Genomic DNA, 18,523 nt, shown 5'->3' on the forward strand with positions numbered 1-18,523 from the left:
AGGGGTTTGGTTTTCCCTTTTTAGTTACAAGTTCTTCCCAAACGGTTGACCATTCTTCTGATTCAATTTAACTTTAGGCTTATTTTATTTATTTGAAGGAATTTTACAATTCAGTTTTTCAACTTCTGATCTATTCAATTAAGAGCGTTGCCTCTCAAAAAGGATGCAGTGGTTTATTGTTGTAGCACTTAATGCATCTTTTCTGTTGCTAAGCTGTCCGAAACATTTCTATCACGAATTTATGTGAATTGTATTCAGTCTGCAAAATGTTTTGTGGAAGTAAAATATTCGCAAAGAAATAACTTTTGTCCTACATTTTTTTTGCGAGGCAAGTTTTGTTTGGAATACTTAAATATATTACTTTGTAGCTCTCATGATTTTACAGAATTGTCATTGCAATATAATTGTTTCCATATTTTAAGATAGAGAGAAAAGTTCCATCTAACGTATGTGCTTCAAAAGATAGTTAAGTTTAACGATGTGCTCTCATATTGACCTAATCTATGAAAGTTGTAAACCAATCTATGATACCTTTATATTTTTAAATGGGAATATAAAAAGTCATCAGTTTTCATCGAATTTTTAAAAGTTCAGTAATTGATTTACATTTAAGAGAATACTGTTTAAGCACCATTTTGACACTCAAAAAAGTACAAAATGCGGTAATTTTGCAAAAGTTAGTGTTGAGAGTCTTTTGAAAAAATGAGAAGCTTAAAATCCACAATTTACAAAATAATTCTAGGTTAATCACACCGCAGGAAGAATGTTTATATAATGACCTAAACAATCATTACAATTAGGTAGGAAATTCAAATGACAGAAAAACTGTATCTTCCCAAAAATTTACCTCATAGCTGTTGCTGAAGGAGATTCTTTCAAGTTTTCAATTTTCGCTATAAATTCTATGAGTTCTGAAACCTGTCATAAAATCACAAGTTTACCCATAAATCACATCCTAGAGCCTTAAATGGTTTTTCAATTTTTAAAAGCAAATTTCTGTTCTTGCACGATTCTTGTAAGAGTTTGGCAGGTTTTGAATCATCCTGAGAGAATCTTGCAAGACTTAAATTCGATCATTACTGGGATGCACTGAATATAATTGATTTTTATATTATCTAAGATATGATTATTTGTTATCGAATGAGGAGCTTAATCAATCCCATTTTGTTTTCATTGAACCATTTTTGTGAGAAATTTTTGATGCTGGCTGATTTTTCTATCAATATTTTTCTTTTGTACATTTTGACATCAATTTTTCTTTAAAATTCTATGATTAAATTAAATTTTCCCAGCTACAAATCAACAATTATCACATAAATTATGATATCCTTCGCTTAATTTTGATAATTTAAATTTTCTCCTTGAAATTTCTGTTCTCAAAAAATCTCAACCCGAAAATTGTTATCAACAAAAATCAATTTTCAGACCGCAAATAAGCAACATGTCGACATCTATTGAATTCAACTCCAGGAATTTTGTCTATTTGCAAATCAAAAAATTCTTGCCATTGCTTCGTCTTCTGACAGATTTTTCCTGCATTCCGTATTCACGACATGTCTTTTTATGGCCTAGCTTCTCTCTCAGCCATTATTTTTATACACGAATTCACTTAAATCGAAACGGCTATTGACATTCTTTTCTTCCGGTTATTTCCTTTCACGTGCAAAAAATTAGCTCGCTTGTTGCATTGTTGTAAAATTCTTTCATCTTTTTGATGTGAATGTGTTTGCTTGATCAAACAAATTTGCTCTGTTTTTGTAGTTTTTTTTTCTACGTATTTTAGCTTCTTTTTCTTTTCTTGCTTTCTTTTTGTGACTTCGCATTATAAATTCAGTCATCGTGGCTCCATGGCCTGCGTACCCTAACAATAGAAGCGTGGTCATATACAGCGCCATGTGAAGGCTACTCCTGAAAAAGAAAAATTTAATTTAACTTCTCTTTTTCCCTTTGAAAAGCAAAATAAAATAAAACTTTTTTTGCATCTCGTCTTATTTGACCTCATGTGCTTTATTACACCCCGTTCACCTTGAATTAATTACGCAACGTAAGTAAACAATAATTTTACTCTGAAAAAGCCTTAAGAATGGCAGTTTTGCCATGCGCAGGTCGGCCTTTTGAGCGCCTAAAAGTCGGATAAGCAAACTCAATGACCCAAAAATTTTGATCGTAAATTAAGGCTAATTTCATTGTGCTCCAAAAGCCCAACTTGTCAACTCATAACGCGGCCTTGTTTGTACATTGCCAAAATGCCTTCGAAATCTGTAACTTAATCGCAAATATATTTTCGGCCGGCTTACCATAACAAGTTTTAAATCACTAAATTTATAAAAAATAGGTACGGCCGAAGCTCAAAATACATTTTTGAGCTTTCGAAGTGTTTATAGACTTAGTTTTGAGCGTTTGTCCGTAAGCTTCAAATATTTTCACAAGACTAGGTGATCAAATATTTGAACGTATAAATTTCACAAGGTGTTTTACGCGCAGCTACAACTGTTTTGAACTAAAGAACTAAACATAACTTTAAGAATTCGCTCATTAAAATTGTGTTATGTCAGCAATATAAATGCAGAACGTTACTGATCAGATAGCCCAAAGCGAACCCGCGAAAAATGTAGCAATTACGACCCCGGGTTTAACTCTACATGCTCTAACAAGACCGCCGGTAAGACCCCAAAGCCATATATACTCCAACATTAGCCCAAAATTGGGCTCAAAAACTTTCGAGTCGCTCCCTTTTGAAACATTGTATCAAAATTCTGTCAAATTTCAAACTTTACCCCATCGCTCGTCTTCGGCTAAGAGTTCGTTCGAATTATCGCCCGATAGTCCACCGTCTAGACTACCACGAGTGGAGTCACGTGACCTGCATCCATCCGTGCTGTTAGCCGAATTGTCGCATATTTATTCTATTCCGAAGAAGGAACCTGCTAATACGAGTGCTGCTGGTTGTTCGCGTGACTATGAAGAGAACAGTAAACAGGTAAAAGAGCATTCAAAGTTTACAAAAAATTTATTAAATACAGCATCGAAGTTTTAGGACACTTCACCCCCCCCCCCCGCCCTCACTCACCGTGAACAATGTTTTTTGATTTATACAGCCGTTACGCACAAACTAATGCCTAATGTTGCTTAGAAAACTATTTGCAGAGGCTAAGAAAATGTGATGGGACTTTTCATTATCATTTATATGTTTATTAACCGCGTTCATCAACTAAAAGGGAGTAACCCAAGTCACCTCTGGTCAGACCTACTTGAATCGGGTGGGTATTTACAGGGGGGGGGGGGGGGGGGGGGGGGTATTTACTGGTCACCGACATTGGTACTGAGAGTAAAAGATTTCTCAGAAACCGTTCATATGAAGACACATCTTTCGGGGGATGGACCGTTTGCTGCGGTTGGAGATCTTGTTTATGAACAGACTATCCATACTTTCAAAAGCGTTCTAAAATTTTTTAAACATGAAGGCATTGATGATAATTGGTGCTATGAGTTCTTTGCCAGAAATAGATGCTACTCTGTTTATACGTCCTCTGAGCGCAAAAGAAAAACATTTTTTTGTGAACAAACGAAGAAAACGTCGATCCTCTGTAACTGATGTTCTCTTGGTAGTCGTATGAAAATTTCATTTTTTTCTTCTGTTCGTCAACTTACATTTCATCTCATAAATATTAGTTCCCGTGCACTTTCTTGTAATATAAACACTACAGATTTTGTGCTACAACCGACGTTTTTATGACTTTTGCACTGAATCTTTTTGAAACTGGGCAATGCATTTGGTTCTTTTTGATGTCATTTGTTATTGCCAGTTTCAAAACAAACCCTAATTAGAAAAAATTGGATGACTACAAAAGTTTCCGTTATTAGCTCATACTTATAATGGTCTCAAAATTTTGTCTTTGCAGTTTGTTGTGCTTTTCTTGACTGTTTTTGTAGTCATTTTGTAGTTTTACCAATTAGTGTCTCTGAAGTCAGGCGATGTTGGCTTCTCAAGCAGTTACTTATGAATCCATCTAGTATTTTTAGTAGGAAGTTGATGGTTGTTATGACTTCAGAATTCATTTGGTTTAAAAATTCAGAGGGTTTTAGAGCTTTCTCTTTTTCGTTTTTAATAGCCGCACAGCGATAGCTGGGGCTATTATTGGCCTTCTCTTGGTTTTTTACGACTCGAAGAGGAGTATTGGTTTTCTTCAGGTTTTTTTTACCGGAAGTACTATTTGTTCAGACGCTGTTTTGACCTAAAAGCGTAAGTGAGTAAAATTGCAGTGTGAACTAATTTTTTCTGAGCGAGAGAAGTTTTTTGATCATGCGCCGAGTTTAGTGAATGACTTTTTGACTTTGAAAAGTAGTTTTTGACTGAATGGAACATAGATAACCGTCTTTAGCCGTTTTTTCGTCTAAATGACCCAATTTTTCTGTTTGTAATTTGGTTTTTTGTTGAACTTATTTTTATTCGATGCTATATTGAAATGTCAACCTCGGAAATTGATACCACTATGTTTTGTCGAGCCTGAAGATTGCGTTTCAAATTCAAAATTGGCACAGTCTTCTTGATTTTTTAGTTACTTTTTGTTTTTTTTTCTATTAATTTTGTCATTTTGGATCTTTTAACCTTCTGTTTGTCAAAAATCAGTTAATATGGCAACTTCTTTTTGAAAATTCATATACTCAACGCCTCTTTCTACCTGGATATAATTTTATTTTATAAAATTGTACATATGCTAACCCGATTTTGGTTAGTTTTTTGCCGATTTTTTGTCAGTTTTTTGGTTTCTATTTTGGTTTTACTTACTAGAAATAATCTTTTTGTGCAAAATGAGGGGTTGCAATTTCGTTTCAATAAAAGTTCAATCATTTTTCGGCGCTAAGTTTTTGAAAAACAGTTAAAATTTTTTCATAAATGCAGTCTTAATTTTTTTTTTGCAAAATGTTTTAATGTTTCGTCTTTATGATTTCTGCTTTTTCCTATTTTTTTGTTGTCTTCAGGAAGATAAGTCTTTGTATCGGATGACTAGTTATCTTTCCTTTTTCTTAAATGCTGAACAATGAAATGTATTCGTTTTTCTTGAATTTTTTAAATTGAGTTTTGATTTTCAAAAGTCATGTCTTTTTGTTACGGTGTTACTTACGTTGTGCCTACTAGCATATGTACAACAAGGAACAAGTGTGTTGTTTTTGCTTGTTTTAATTGCAGTGTTTAGAAGTGTAATTATAGGTGTTTTCTGATTCTTAAATTTGAGCTTTCTTTTTGAAAAACTTAATTTCTAAGATTGTTATCTGCCGTTTGCTTTTGCGATATTTTTCAGATTAAAATCAAGAATTATTTGAGGGCAATTAATAATTTTGTCAGGTATTCCAGGCTGTCAGTTTTTTGACCGTTTTAATTATTTCGGATTTTTTAACGTTACCAAACGTTTTCAATAATATAAAATTTTGCTGCATTTTGTTTCTCTTGGTGACAGTGGTTTAAGTTTCACCAATTTTTAGAGCAGACCTGGAGAAGTAGTGAGTTAATGGTTTAATACAAATGGTAGTGGCCTCCGCTGCAATTACAGTTTTGTTAGTGAAGTTTTGACGCTTCGAGTCGCTTCCGGAGTTCTTCCGGCTATGTTTTTTATTTCATCGTCATGATTTTTGTTGCGACCATATGACGTCACAGCAACTTTTTGTTCATTCGTTGATGCAATTTCAACTGAATTGCATGTGTGACGTCATTTTTTGCTCTTAGTGGAGCGAGTTTTTTTGTTCATGCGCGTGATTAAATTTTTGGTCACACTTGACTTACCTCACTCTCAAAAATGACTTCCTCACTTTGAAATTGACTTTTATTTATTTTAATTCAAAGAGATAAGGTCAAATCGGTGTGTGTCACTCTAATTGAAGGTTAATTGAGATCAGCTAATAGAGGCAGCAATAACTTATACAGATTTTTAATCGAAACATAGCAGATCAGCTGGGTGTGTGTCACTCTAAATGAAGGTTATTTGAGATCAGCTAATAGAGGCAGCAATAACTTATACAGATTTTTAATCAAAATATAACAGATCAGCCTTCAATGAAAAGAAGATTTTTTTGGTCTGTCTTTTTTATTGTTTTTTTAGACTGCTGATCTACGAATCTAGTGCGGCTATTTTCTGGCAATCTGCCAGCTGTGTTTCTTTTTGTCGACTTGTTTCCTAGTCTCATTAAAAGTAAGTTGCACCTGCTTTTTTTAGTAAAGTACGAATTGATTTGTCTAGTTTAGGTTTGTTTAATACTAATTTCACTTTGTTGATAAATGTTTCTTCAAGAAATATATTTTGAATTTTGTCCGTAATTAAAGTTTTTGTTGTTTTAATTTGTGTTTTTCTTGGCTCATAGGTCCCAAATGTCCATATTGTCCCAACGGTAATTACTAAAAGTAACCGCTGCTCCCCATGATGCTCTAATGCGGCATCAACTAGTTCACATCTAGAAGTTTGATTTTGTGAAATTTTTTTAAAACTTATATACCAAATGTTTTCGAACAGTATGTGAATTTTGGAATGTTTCGTATCTCTTCCTCATTTGGTTGGCATTAAGTCAAAATAAGAATGAGCCGGGTCAGAAAATTGTGTGCAAACGTACTTTACCGAGCCTCCTTGTTAATTGTTTAGTTCGGAATTGCTTAGATCACAATTTCTTTGTTTGTTATTTTCGATTAACTCTCAGGGGGAAATATATGAGTTTTGGATTGTTCTGTCAGGCATATTCAGCCTGGAGTTCACTATTCTTGTAATTGGTGTTCTGTATGGCAAGAAAATTGCGCTTTTGAAAATGAAAATTTCCTTAGAAGGAATGAATTGTTGATGTGAAAATTTTTCTGGTGTTAATTTAGGCTGGCGTTACCAGTTGACGAAAGATTTTCAACTTAATTACAAAATATTATTATCATGCTTATTGGGTTTTGATTTTTTCCCAAACAATATTGAGTTTTAAAAAGTGAATGATTTGGCTCTGAACAACCATTAGGCCAGGTCCATTTTGTTCAAACGATATTTTGTTGAAGTTTAGATATCTGTATCGTTCTATACTTTCTACGTATATAGTTTTTATGTATGATTCTAATATAGTTTTCATTGGTTTCCGTTTAAATTTACAGAAAATGATTGGTTCCCCTGCATTTGATTAACATTCAAGAAAATTATTAAACCAAAGCGGGGTATATTTTCTGCAATCTTTTGTGATTCATAGAGATAAAACCGACTTATTTGCTGTTTTGAATAACATACAACATAGTCATTTCAGGTGCCTACCAGTATCCGCTTCAATATCCGGGGTGGGAAAATGTAATCTGGGTCAATAAACTTATCATTTCATTCAGACACCAAATGCACCTCATAGTACATTCACAAAGAATGATTCCCTCAAAATGCAATTAATATTTTTCAAAGTGCATTAGAGATAAGAGGAAAAAAATTTTTCTGATTACAGGAAAAATCCAGGCACCAGACAGACAGTGATAAATTGGTATCAACTGAAAAATTGAGCTCAAAGTTTATCGGGTCACAGAAGGTGGCGGAAAGGGTGTTTAACAGGAGCTCTGCTTTTTGGGGTGAAAAAACAGTCAGACAATAAGAGTTTCGGCACATTTATCTATGAAAATGAATTTGTTTTTCAGCCACCCCCACCCCTTCCGCAGGGAGGTCTGTTTAGATATTTGATTATTTAAGAAAGACATGATGTTTATGTAAACATTACATCACCAAAGATACATATATTTCAATTGCAAGTAGCCCTAGTCGAGGAATGAGCACGGACAAAACGCAAGACATGAGCGGAAATTGAGCGGACATATTAGCAAAATCCGCTCCAAGTCCTTACATTTATTTGACAGGAATAAGCAGCATTTGAGCGGAGTAAAGATGCAAGAAATGGGAGGAATTTAAGCGGAATTAATATGCAATAAATGAGCGGCATTTGAGCGGGAAAAATGCAAGAATTGAGCGAATTTGAGCGGAATAAAAAAAACGCTAACTAATAGCCCTTGAGACTCCAAAATGCGCAATAGAGCCTAGAGAACTATCTTATAAAGTCAAGAAACCTATCTTATGGAGCCTAGAGAACTATGTTATAGAGCCTAGAAACCTATCTTATCCTATGCAAAAACGAATACGATTAAATTTTGAATATACTATGTTATTCATTACTTCATTCTTTCATTGCTCAAATTTTTTGTTCCGGTCAAAGTTTACTCATTTCTTGCATTTTTTCTACGAATCCACTCATTTGGGTCAAATTCTGCTCATTCCGGTCATTTCGTGCATTTAGAGCAGAATTTGAGCAGACTCATCGACTAGGGGATCCATTACCCAAAAACTACTTCTAATAGTCTGAAACATGATTTCTCTAATCTCTTCGGACATTTCTTCCAATTATGAACACGGTTACATGGTACTATAGCAATGCAGAAAAAAACCAATGAACTTTTGGTTCAATAATCCGATTACAAATTAGTGGTTAGCATTTCCACTATGTTTTTTATACTTTAAGCGGACTATTTAATCTCATGTTTGGTTGTGGTTGTTTTATACAAAAGTCCCTCGGGCTGCTGAGGCGAGGTGAAATACACTAGCTAATTATTGTGTTAAATAACCGTTTTGGTAATTTCAACTTGAAGATAAAATATTGGGTATATTTTGGGTATTTTGTCACATTGGGTAAATTAGCTTTGCTGACCTCTAATCAAATACACGTACCAAACGAGAGAGTTTTCAAAGAATCTGATTGGTGGAGAAAATTAGAACACAGAAACTTTACGCGTTCAACTATTCTATATTTGGTCTAGCTTTATTCTAGATTATATATTTTATCTCATCTGGCCATGCTTGCGGTTCATGGCCATGCATCACGGGCCTTTGGGTCTTGATATGAATCCATAACAAACAAAAATAAGATCAGCGTAATCAAAAAACAAATACAAAATTACAATTAGTCTGTAACATCTTACCCAATTTGAGGCCAGAGAACTTATCTTAACTCGGAAGTTTTGCAGGATAAATTTTAGGTTTTCAGTTGTTACTATGTGTATAGATGTATGGAAGAAATTATTAACCGATCAGGATGCGCTGTTTGAAAAAAACGAAAATTCTAGCGGCTTGTAATTAGATTCAATATCTGTATAGAAGGGAAAGCAAGCCATTGTGTCACAAATCAAAAATTAAAATCAACATAAAATAATAAAATCTATCAAATAACACGATTTTATGCCGAATAATTGTCAGTTTATTTACCATATTGGTATACATTTGTCACCTATAAATCAAATAAATTCCTGTTTTTTTACCGCATTGGGACAGACTGGTGATGGGGCTTTGATCTACAATCTAAGTAGAGAAAAGGCCTGCCAAATGGGCATAAAAGATTGAGGTCTAAAGGCCGCTTCTTTGTTCGATCGTTGTCTACTTTAACACGAGCTACTACTATTTGATTACTAAAAAAATTGTTTTGAAATTAAGTTTTCAACCGGCAGCCTGTTTCGTTAACCTACAGCTATATTTTGGGATTTTTTTCCATTCAGGGAACCATAAACTAAAAACATTTTTTTCAGTAAGTTATTAGAATAATTTTTCAATTGACTCTTCCGTACTTTCATTCTGCATTTAATAGTAATTTGATCTTTTTTTGTTTGTGTCCTCCAGTACAGTACGTTATGCGCCCCATCGTTACAGAGTACGTGCCATTACATAGTAATTCATTATATAAAATTATTGCACATGCGTCTCGGGGTTGCAAATTTAATGCAGCCACTAAGCTGGATTGGCACAAACGGAAAAGATCCTAGTAATTTAAAGTGAAGAAATTGTGAGCTTCGGCTTTGATAACATAATATCAGGGGAAGATTCTCTTTGAAGGGGGTAAAATTTTTCAATCCTATGCAACTAGCTAAAAAACCATAGTCAACAAAATGGCTGAGGAACTGAGGAAAGGTTCCACCTTTACATTCCAAAAAAGATCTATCTTTTGAAATAGTCGAATTTAACAATATCATAAATCTCGGTCACGTTGGTCTATTTTGTTTGAATAACAGTAGGTGGACCAGGAAATGAAAAAAGAGATAAAATGATAAAAGAAGAAATCTAATTCGATAAATATTTGCCCATCTTGATGCTGTTTTGAAAATTTTTTTACTAGAAAAAAATTGTCAAGAATAAAAATGGCAGTCTTTATTTGGAAACCGTTTTGTAACTAAAAACTTTCAACAAAAATGTCTGATAATGTTTTTTAAAATACAAAACGCTTGCTGTATGAGTGGAATTCAATACTCAGAAACAATATAGTCACTTGTAAATAACTTTCTTGTCGGAGTTCTCTTAAGTATCTCAGATTTTCAAGTTTTTTACAAGTTATTTTAATTAGATCTGGTTGAGCTCCACCTCTAATGTAAGAATTTCCTATTTTTAAGAATCCTTGTCATAAATATGTTTTTTGGAGCATTTTCATAATCAATTCATTCACTTGTATCTACATAACAATCATTTTGTAAAAACTAATTTTTCTTTATCGACAATCCCAGAAAACGCAACTGAAAAAAGCCGATAGGCATATCTGACAAAATAGGATTATGCCAATTGTATATAATGCAACAAAAAAATCTGCATTCGTGTCCCTCGGGCTGATTTAAGTAAAGATTGTTACTGAAAAACAATTTAACGTATTGAGTCAAATACACACTCATTTCTAAATTCGACTGTCTAAATTAAATCGAATTTATTAGTAAAAAAGAACTGCTGGAAAAAATTGCATTAAGAAAGTAGTTTGAAAACAGCTCAACCAATTTGTTAACAGTTGTTTAAAAGCAACTCTTGTTACAAATTTATGAAAGATTAAATTTCACCGAAAGTGGTTCATTAATATTTGAAATTTTGTTCGACAGTACAACAATAAGAGAAGCCACGAGGAAGACACAAATTGGTCCAACCCATCAAATCTCAAAATATATTTAGAAATTTTAGAGTATTATATAGGTTTAAGGAAGGCCCAAGTCTACATAAATTTAGTTCATCATATAGTTTTCCACCCAAAGCAAGAACATGATGACCATTCTTCGTAAGAATGTTCTAAGTTGCTTGGGGAAACTTTTTTGTCTTGTTTGATTTTAATTTTACTTGGTAGTTCATTCCAATCTAGTATCACTAATCTAACAAACTAGTTTTGCATTTTGGTAGAGGAAATTTTTTGGTCCCAGAACAATTTTTTTGACGCGTATATTTTTGACCTCATAGACTCATGAAGATTCCAGGTAATTAAGGGACGTCCCGATGTTGGTGAAAAAGCAGGTCGTAACTGTTTTTTTTATTTTCCAAAAGTATTGTAATCGTTTTGTTTTTAAAAAGAGTTTTACGGGGAGTATATTCGGACAGCATTTAATATCTTGAGCAGATTCAAATTTTTGTCTAAAAAAGGTTGCTCGTAATGACCAGTTAAGCTGTTTTTCAAGAGATTTTATTAAATTTTGCTCGATTGCGTGAATGATAATTGCTGAGTAGTGCAAGTGACTTAATACCAGGGCATTTAAGACACGTATCAATAGTTTTTGTGGAATTGATTTTCTAATAGCATAAATTGTTATTCCTCGGGCCATTTTTCGTAGGATATGTTTCACTTACTCTTGAAACGTCAAATTGCTGTCTATGTGAAACCCTAAAAATTTTACTTCAGGTTTCTCGTCTATTGGAATTGAATCTACAATTATCTGTTCATTGAAATCTTTTCTTTTGCTCTTACCAAATATCATGAATTCAGTTTTAGAGGTATTAACTGTGAAGTGAAGTTCATGAAAATATCGAATAAGTTTGTTTGCATTTTGCTTTAACTTGATTTTGCTTTAGAGCAAAATGCAAACAAACTTTGATAGACATTTTACAGCAAAACAAAATTTTGGAAGACTTGGCTCATTTTTCGAAGAACATTGATCCCCAAAAAATCGGGATTGTGTAAGTTTTCTAAACCCTCTTCTGAAAAAAAGTATTGAACGTTTTTGTAAGAAAGTGGGCTTAAACCCTTTGCTGAAAAAAGTTTAATAATAAAAATTAAGCTTTTCTTAATCTTGATTTTTTAATTAGCTCTTTTTTACAATCATTCATAAAAAATTTATTTTTTTAAGTTATGATATCAAAAACAGATAGCGAAAACATTTTTTCTGATCTTAAACTTGCCAATTGTTACTGAGAGCAATGAAGAATTGGACCAAAGATCAAATCATTGGAAAAAACCGCTTGCACAAATTTTCCGCTTGTACCAGCAAATGATGAAGAGACATTCTTTAAAATTTGAAACGGTAGCAAGAACAGTTCGCTCAGATACACTTCTAATAAATATCTTTTGAATTTCCGCAGTTTTTGCAGAATTTGTCTTAATGATAATAATTGTCTCTGTGATTTTGCTTAATCTCAGTGAATTTGTATCTTTTTGATAAGCGAATCCCCGTCGATACTAGAAAGCTGGTAAGTTCTTGCACGATTCTTTTAACAAGATTTCATCTCTTGAGATCTGGCGAAATGGTAAGTTACCTTTCAAAACTCCAAGCAAGTAATTTCTGGTCACGCTCTACTCCAACAAGTTCGTTTGATGCTTTTAATAACTGTAGAATGCGTTGGAGAATTAGTTTTTCTGTTTATATAACATTTAATGTGACCTAAATTGTCATAAAAATGTTTATTTCATTTAAAAAATTATACTAATATTTTTGCAATTCGGTCCGGAAATGTTATAGCTCTCTTTGGTCCTTTATTTGCACGCATTTCATGGTATAAATTTAAGCTGCTCAGCAATTTTCGGGGACTAATTTCTGTTTTTTTTCCATAAATTGTCGTAACGATTTGTACCCTTTTTTGTCTTGATTTTTTTGTCAACTTTTTTAATCAATATTATGCCCATTATTATGTCTTTCTGTGTTCTTGTTTTACGCTCTGTTTTATTCAAAGTCAATAAAACGGGTTATGCAAAAATGCATACTTAACATGAACACATTTGCTCTCACCTTAGAGATATAATTTGCATATTTGCAAGAAACACAAATCGTGCAACATCTTGCCAAGTTTTGGCATGCAATCTTTGTAGATCAACGTGGGAAAATTGAGTTTTGAACATGCTGACTACAAACTATCATGCCATTTTTCTGTAATCTTTCAAAGAACTAGAAATTGGTAGTATAATAATTTTACCGATTAATCTACATTTGAATTTTTGGCAAAAATTAGGTCAATAATTGAACAATATTTTTATAGTAGCTTGAACTTTTCTTAGTGAGAATGTATATATCAATTAGGCATCTTGGTAATAAAATAATCTGATCAACTTTCCACAGTTTTCATCATTGTAAGCAATCATTGTTTATCAATTTCCATCACTAAAAATTCATCATTGTAAGCAAAGTTTTTTTTTACTTTTCGCTTGTTTCAGAAGAAAAATTGATCAAAAATTTTTTATGTCTTTCCAACAGGAACAGTTGTTAATAAGCAACAACTTTAGTTGTTAATAACCAAGAGTTAAGTTGTCAAAAATCAACAATAATAACCATTATATTCTGTTTACCGTACATTCAGATCGGATACCTTTCGGAAATTTTTGTTTTCCTCAAAATATTTTTTGACAGAATATATTTTTCTTATAGCTTTTTAAAAAAGAACTTTGACCATGATCATGATTGCATTGAGGGTGGGAAAAGTAGAGCAAGCGCAAACGATCTATCTTCTTTATTCAACAAAATGATTTTCTCTGTGTCAGCGCAATAAAACCAAAATTTGCTCAGAAAATTTGCGAACACGTGTCGCTATGTTGACATGGACATTTAGCTGTCTGGCGTAAAATGGATAAAAACTATTATTCTCAACAGTTTCCTAATTCTCATCCCTTTTCACTGCTGCTTGACGTAATAAATTAACCATCATTCTCCAGGCCCTATAATTTTCTACACGCTTCCGATCAAAAGAGGTAATTTTTTCGACTGGCATAATTTAAAGAAAACAATCATTTTTGTTAAAATCTTTGTTTTTCAAATACCTGAAATAAATTCTACCTTTATTCGATAGCTTTGATAATTTTCTCGGAAAATAACTTCAAATAACCATTTTGTATCCGCGCATATTTACTTCTCGAATTTAATCGGATAGTAAACATTTTGTTGGTCGAATTTGACAGTCGAAATGACTTGAATTCATAACAATTATAGTGTTGTCTTTTAAGCTACAGATTCCGTTTTCTTTCGTATGCAACGTTTAGTATATTTTGATTTACTTTACAAGTACGCTTTTTAAATCACTGGCAACATTTATCTAAAAAGTAAAAAATCAAATCAGTTGATTGAAATTAATTACCTGAAATCCCGAACTCCGGTGCGGCAATTTTTCCATTATTTGCTTAGTTGACATAGTCTAAAATGTGGTTTTGCAAAACGTACTAACTAGTGGGGTTTCGTAGCCCCCCCACCCCCCCCCCCCCCCATTCACATATTTACAATTTTTTACAGAATGATTTTAGCCTCCTGGTGTTACGACAGGCAGTGCTCTAATGGCGTGCAGCTTTGTCCCATCTCAGTGCGAGAGTACCTGCGCCCAGATTCTACAGGGGGTGGGCCAAAGTGGACAAGACCTGGGCGACTGCCAGGGCCAGAAGACTCAAAAGGCAAAAAACCGGACCAAATGTCCACTTTGTGGTCTGGAAGGACATGTTGAGGCTATTCAAGTTGGTATCATAGTTATAACTCCTATCCTGGTTATAAGTGGTTATAATAATTGAGTGGGCGGAGTTAGGGTTGTTTGCATTGGAGGATGCAATTGACATTTCTTGGTTGTGATCAATAAAAGTGAACTGAATTGATCGATTTATTTAATGCATTCAGGTAGAGTAACCACACTATAAGCACACTAGTCTAAGAATTGGAAACCAGGTCATTTTTAGTCTACATTCCTGGCCTGACTTTAATTTTTGCAGGTTTTTTTTCTTTCTTTCAAGTCTTTTGACGATAACCGATGGCTGATCATACTCAAAATGAAGGTACGATTTTATTTCATTTCCGATTTTTTTTGAATGTTAGGTAATTGGATGTGTGTCAACGCCTTTTTCAATTTTTCATTTTTTTCCGTTAACTTTAAGACTTAAGTGTTATTTGTACACCCTGTAGGCGTTGAAATTAATTTAATCCTTTTAAAGTTTGCCACCATCCTGTAAAATATAAATATATGATTAAAAAAGTCAAAAATGGTTTTTCTAGGAAACACATTTCACAAACAGCAGAAACTATTTTATCCACCTTGATTTTGAAACATTAATCATTTAAAGTTTTACAAACTTATGGTAGCGTCTGATATCATATAAGATCAAGCCTCTCGTTGAAGGGTTTAAAGATGTTTATACATTTTATATATTATTTTTTGTCGCTACTGAAATGTCATTCAGTTGCTCATATTAGGAGCTACGATCAAAGAAGATACAATCTATAAAGTTTTTGGTGTGGCAGAAAATTTAATGAGGCTTAAGTCAAGATCTGATTCCAAAAAATTGCATTTTTGTATTGATCCCAATATTCATTCATTGAAAAGCTGCAAGAAAAACCCCATCCCAGGCAATCTCATCTCGATAAACTGACAATTTTTTCTCTTAAATTTGTATAAACCGCTTTCTAAACGCTGTAATGTGTTGCATTCAAACCCATCGTGAGATCATGCACGATGGAGTTTTGAGATCTTGTCTTGTAAAATTGTTCACGCAAAAAACTACAATAAAAAACTCATATTTTAAACAATATTGAAAATTTTTTTTACTAGGAGATCTCGCTGGGAGTGAAAGATATTTTAAACAAGAATGAAAAATATTGAGGTCCCGTTCAAAACCAAAGCACAAGCTAAATTCTAAATTTCTATTTTAGTAGAAGAAAAAATACTTTGAAGATATTTCCTTAGTTTTCTCCATAAATAATTTTAATTGTTGATTTGATTAGATTTTATCAGGCTGCTCAAATTTATTTTTGTATATAGTGTAGTCTTGTTTTTTAAAAGTGATAAGGTTTCATGATAAGGCTATTTTGGTAATTTTTGTGGAAATTTAGATTATCTTTGCAGGGAATTACAAAATCAGCAATTCTATCAAAATACATAAATAAATAAATAAATTTGATAATTTTTCAGCCATGAATTGAATCATACAAAGATTATTTTTAGTTTGCACCATTGATATGAAAAATTCCATCTATAGCATCTGAACAATGAATATTTTGCAAACGTTATCATATCAAGAGATACGATGAAATGAAAACTGAAAATTGATCTCAATCAAAAAGATTTATTTTTAATAGCCGCACAGCGATAGCTGGGGCTATTATTGGCCTTCTCTTGGTTTTTTACAATTCAAAGAATTTGAATTGTATTGGTGCGCTGTGTTTTTTTAAGATGTGTTCACACATTTTTCAATGACGTTGATCGTTGAAAACGGGATAAACAGGTAAAGCCCAGCGGGCATTTAGTTTCATTAGAGGTCCAAAGTGGGCTTCAGTTGTCCTTCAAGTGCTAAAAGTGGTGCAGCTGCTGGTAGGGCCTTAATTTAAGGTTAAAAGGTCATTTTTAGGAGTTTTTCGGCTGAAAATGGTGCAATTTTTCATGTTTTTGTGATTTTTTTGAGTTTCTTTGTTTCATTAGTCTTAGGTTGAAATTTTTAAAAGTTGATTAAGGTCGTTTGCGACACAAAATCGCTTGTTATGATCGTTTTATGAGCTATAAGTTTTGGTTCTACAAACACAAACTCGCGAAATCATACTAATTTTTTCAATTTTTTTCAGGTTTTTTGAAAATTTTTGTCATTTTTTGAGTTCTTTTAGCCGTAGGTACCAAGAAACCTCCTCTAGAGTTTGATAAAGGATTTGATGATAGATTACTGCATAGTTTCTAGTGGTAATGGAATGGATTTCAACTTTTTCCCATCATGAATTTTAGCATTTTTTGAAAAAGCTTGCTATTTTTTCATCTTTTTTGACATTTATTCTCATTATTCAAGTTGTTTGAGTCCCAGGGGGCCAGAAAACCTCATAAGCGGTTGGATATTAAGTTACTAAAAGTTTTTAAGTTGCCATGGAATAGGTTTCATTTTTTTGAATATCACATAATTTAGCGATTTTTTGACAAAATTCGCATTTTTGTCAGGTTTTGAAAATTTTCGTCAATTTTTCAGTTTTTCCAGCTTCAAGGACCAGGCAATCTGCTTTGAGGTTTGTTAATAGGGCACTTCAAAATTTCTGGTAGCAATGGAATGGTTTTTAACATTTTAATGTCTCGAATTTTAGCATTTTTTTGATAAAATCTGCAATTTTTTTTATGGTTTCCCAAAGTTTTTGTCAGTTCGTCCATTCTCAAGTGCGATAAAACCTATTCCACGTTCTCATAAAAAATTACTGCATGGTGTTTAGTTCCGATGGATTTGTTTTCAACAATTTAACCGTTCGAGTTTTGGAAGTTTTTTGATAAATTTGGAATTTTCAAGTTTTTTTTCGAAACATTTGTATTTTATTTATTTATTCTTGACTCAGTACACAGGCAACCTCATACAGTGTTTGATAGTATGTTATTAATTAATTGTTAATTGTCAAATGCTAGGGGCAATTGAATGGCTTTCAACATTTTAATAGAACGAGTTTCTGTTTTTTGAAGTTAGAAATTTTTTCTAAAAATTATTGCCTATCGATCTATGAGCCAATGAGTTTTTTAAAGCTTTGAATTAGGTTACTAGATAGCCTCTAGAGACATAGAAATGATTCTGAAGATATTCATATCACAATTTTTAGCAATATTTTCTGATAATTTGCATTTGATTTCTTTTCTCTTAAATTTTTGGTCATTTTCGAGTTAATCATGGAACTTCAAGGGCCAATGAATATTTTTCAGGTCTTGCAGATATATTACTGGTCCGATTTTAGAAACTAAAATTGATTTTGATCATATTTTTGAAATAGGTTAAAGGGAAAAATTTTGCCATAGGTTTGAAAGCTTCGAGTTTTAGCAATGAATATATTTTGTTTAGTTTTGATTCTTTTAATTTCTCAATTTTTTTAGTTGATTTTATTCAGTTGATTTGCTGGTCAGGTAGAGTACGTCTGAGTTTTTCATTCAATTCGTTGAAATGTATTTCAGGACTTGTCCTGCTATATTTGTATTAAGATCTGTTCACAAATTTTCATGATTTTCGAAGTCAAATTGGAGTAGTGATTTTGGTCACGCCAAAACAGGAAGTAGAGCGAAAAGGCGAGTGTTTTTTGGCGTGAATTTTTTTTGCTCTAAATTTAAAGTAGAGTGAGAAAGCTGAGAAAACGGTGTTTGAACAAAAATTCGCTTTCTCGCTAGTGGTTTTTTGTTCACATGCGGCATTTTCACTTTGATTTTTACTGTTTTTTAGATATTTTGGATCGGATTTTTTTTCTAAATGGTTTTCCCAATCCATTCATAGTCGGTTCTTTGTCTAGTTTTTTATTTAGTCAATGAAAAATCTTTGAATTGTACGTCAGGACTTGTCCTGCCAAGTT

At 32.9% G+C, this 18,523-nt stretch overlaps 1 protein-coding gene across 9 annotated transcripts in view; it reads left to right on the top strand.

The window, feature by feature from the left end:
• The window catches only part of LOC142341862 (TNF receptor-associated factor 4-like), an 80,230-nt gene that overhangs the window by 12,351 nt on the left and 49,356 nt on the right, over window positions 1–18,523 (top strand). For 2 of the 9 annotated variants that reach the window (XM_075393131.1, XM_075393133.1), the window contains exons 1-2: window positions 2,444–2,980; window positions 14,497–14,700. In XM_075393131.1, the coding sequence (XP_075249246.1) occupies window positions 2,564–2,980; window positions 14,497–14,700 (621 nt within the window). In that variant the 5' untranslated portion in view covers window positions 2,444–2,563. Of the gene's footprint in view, window positions 1–1,843; window positions 2,045–2,442; window positions 2,981–14,496; window positions 14,701–14,849; window positions 15,013–18,523 lie in introns of those variants that run through there. The other 7 variants (XM_075393136.1, XM_075393135.1, XM_075393134.1 and 4 more) reach the window with 6 other exon arrangements.

Source organism: Convolutriloba macropyga, chromosome 6 (genome assembly GCF_964194025.1).
Source record: "Convolutriloba macropyga chromosome 6, txConMacr16.3, whole genome shotgun sequence".
In the NCBI taxonomy this organism is placed as follows: Eukaryota; Metazoa; Xenacoelomorpha; order Acoela; family Convolutidae; genus Convolutriloba; species Convolutriloba macropyga.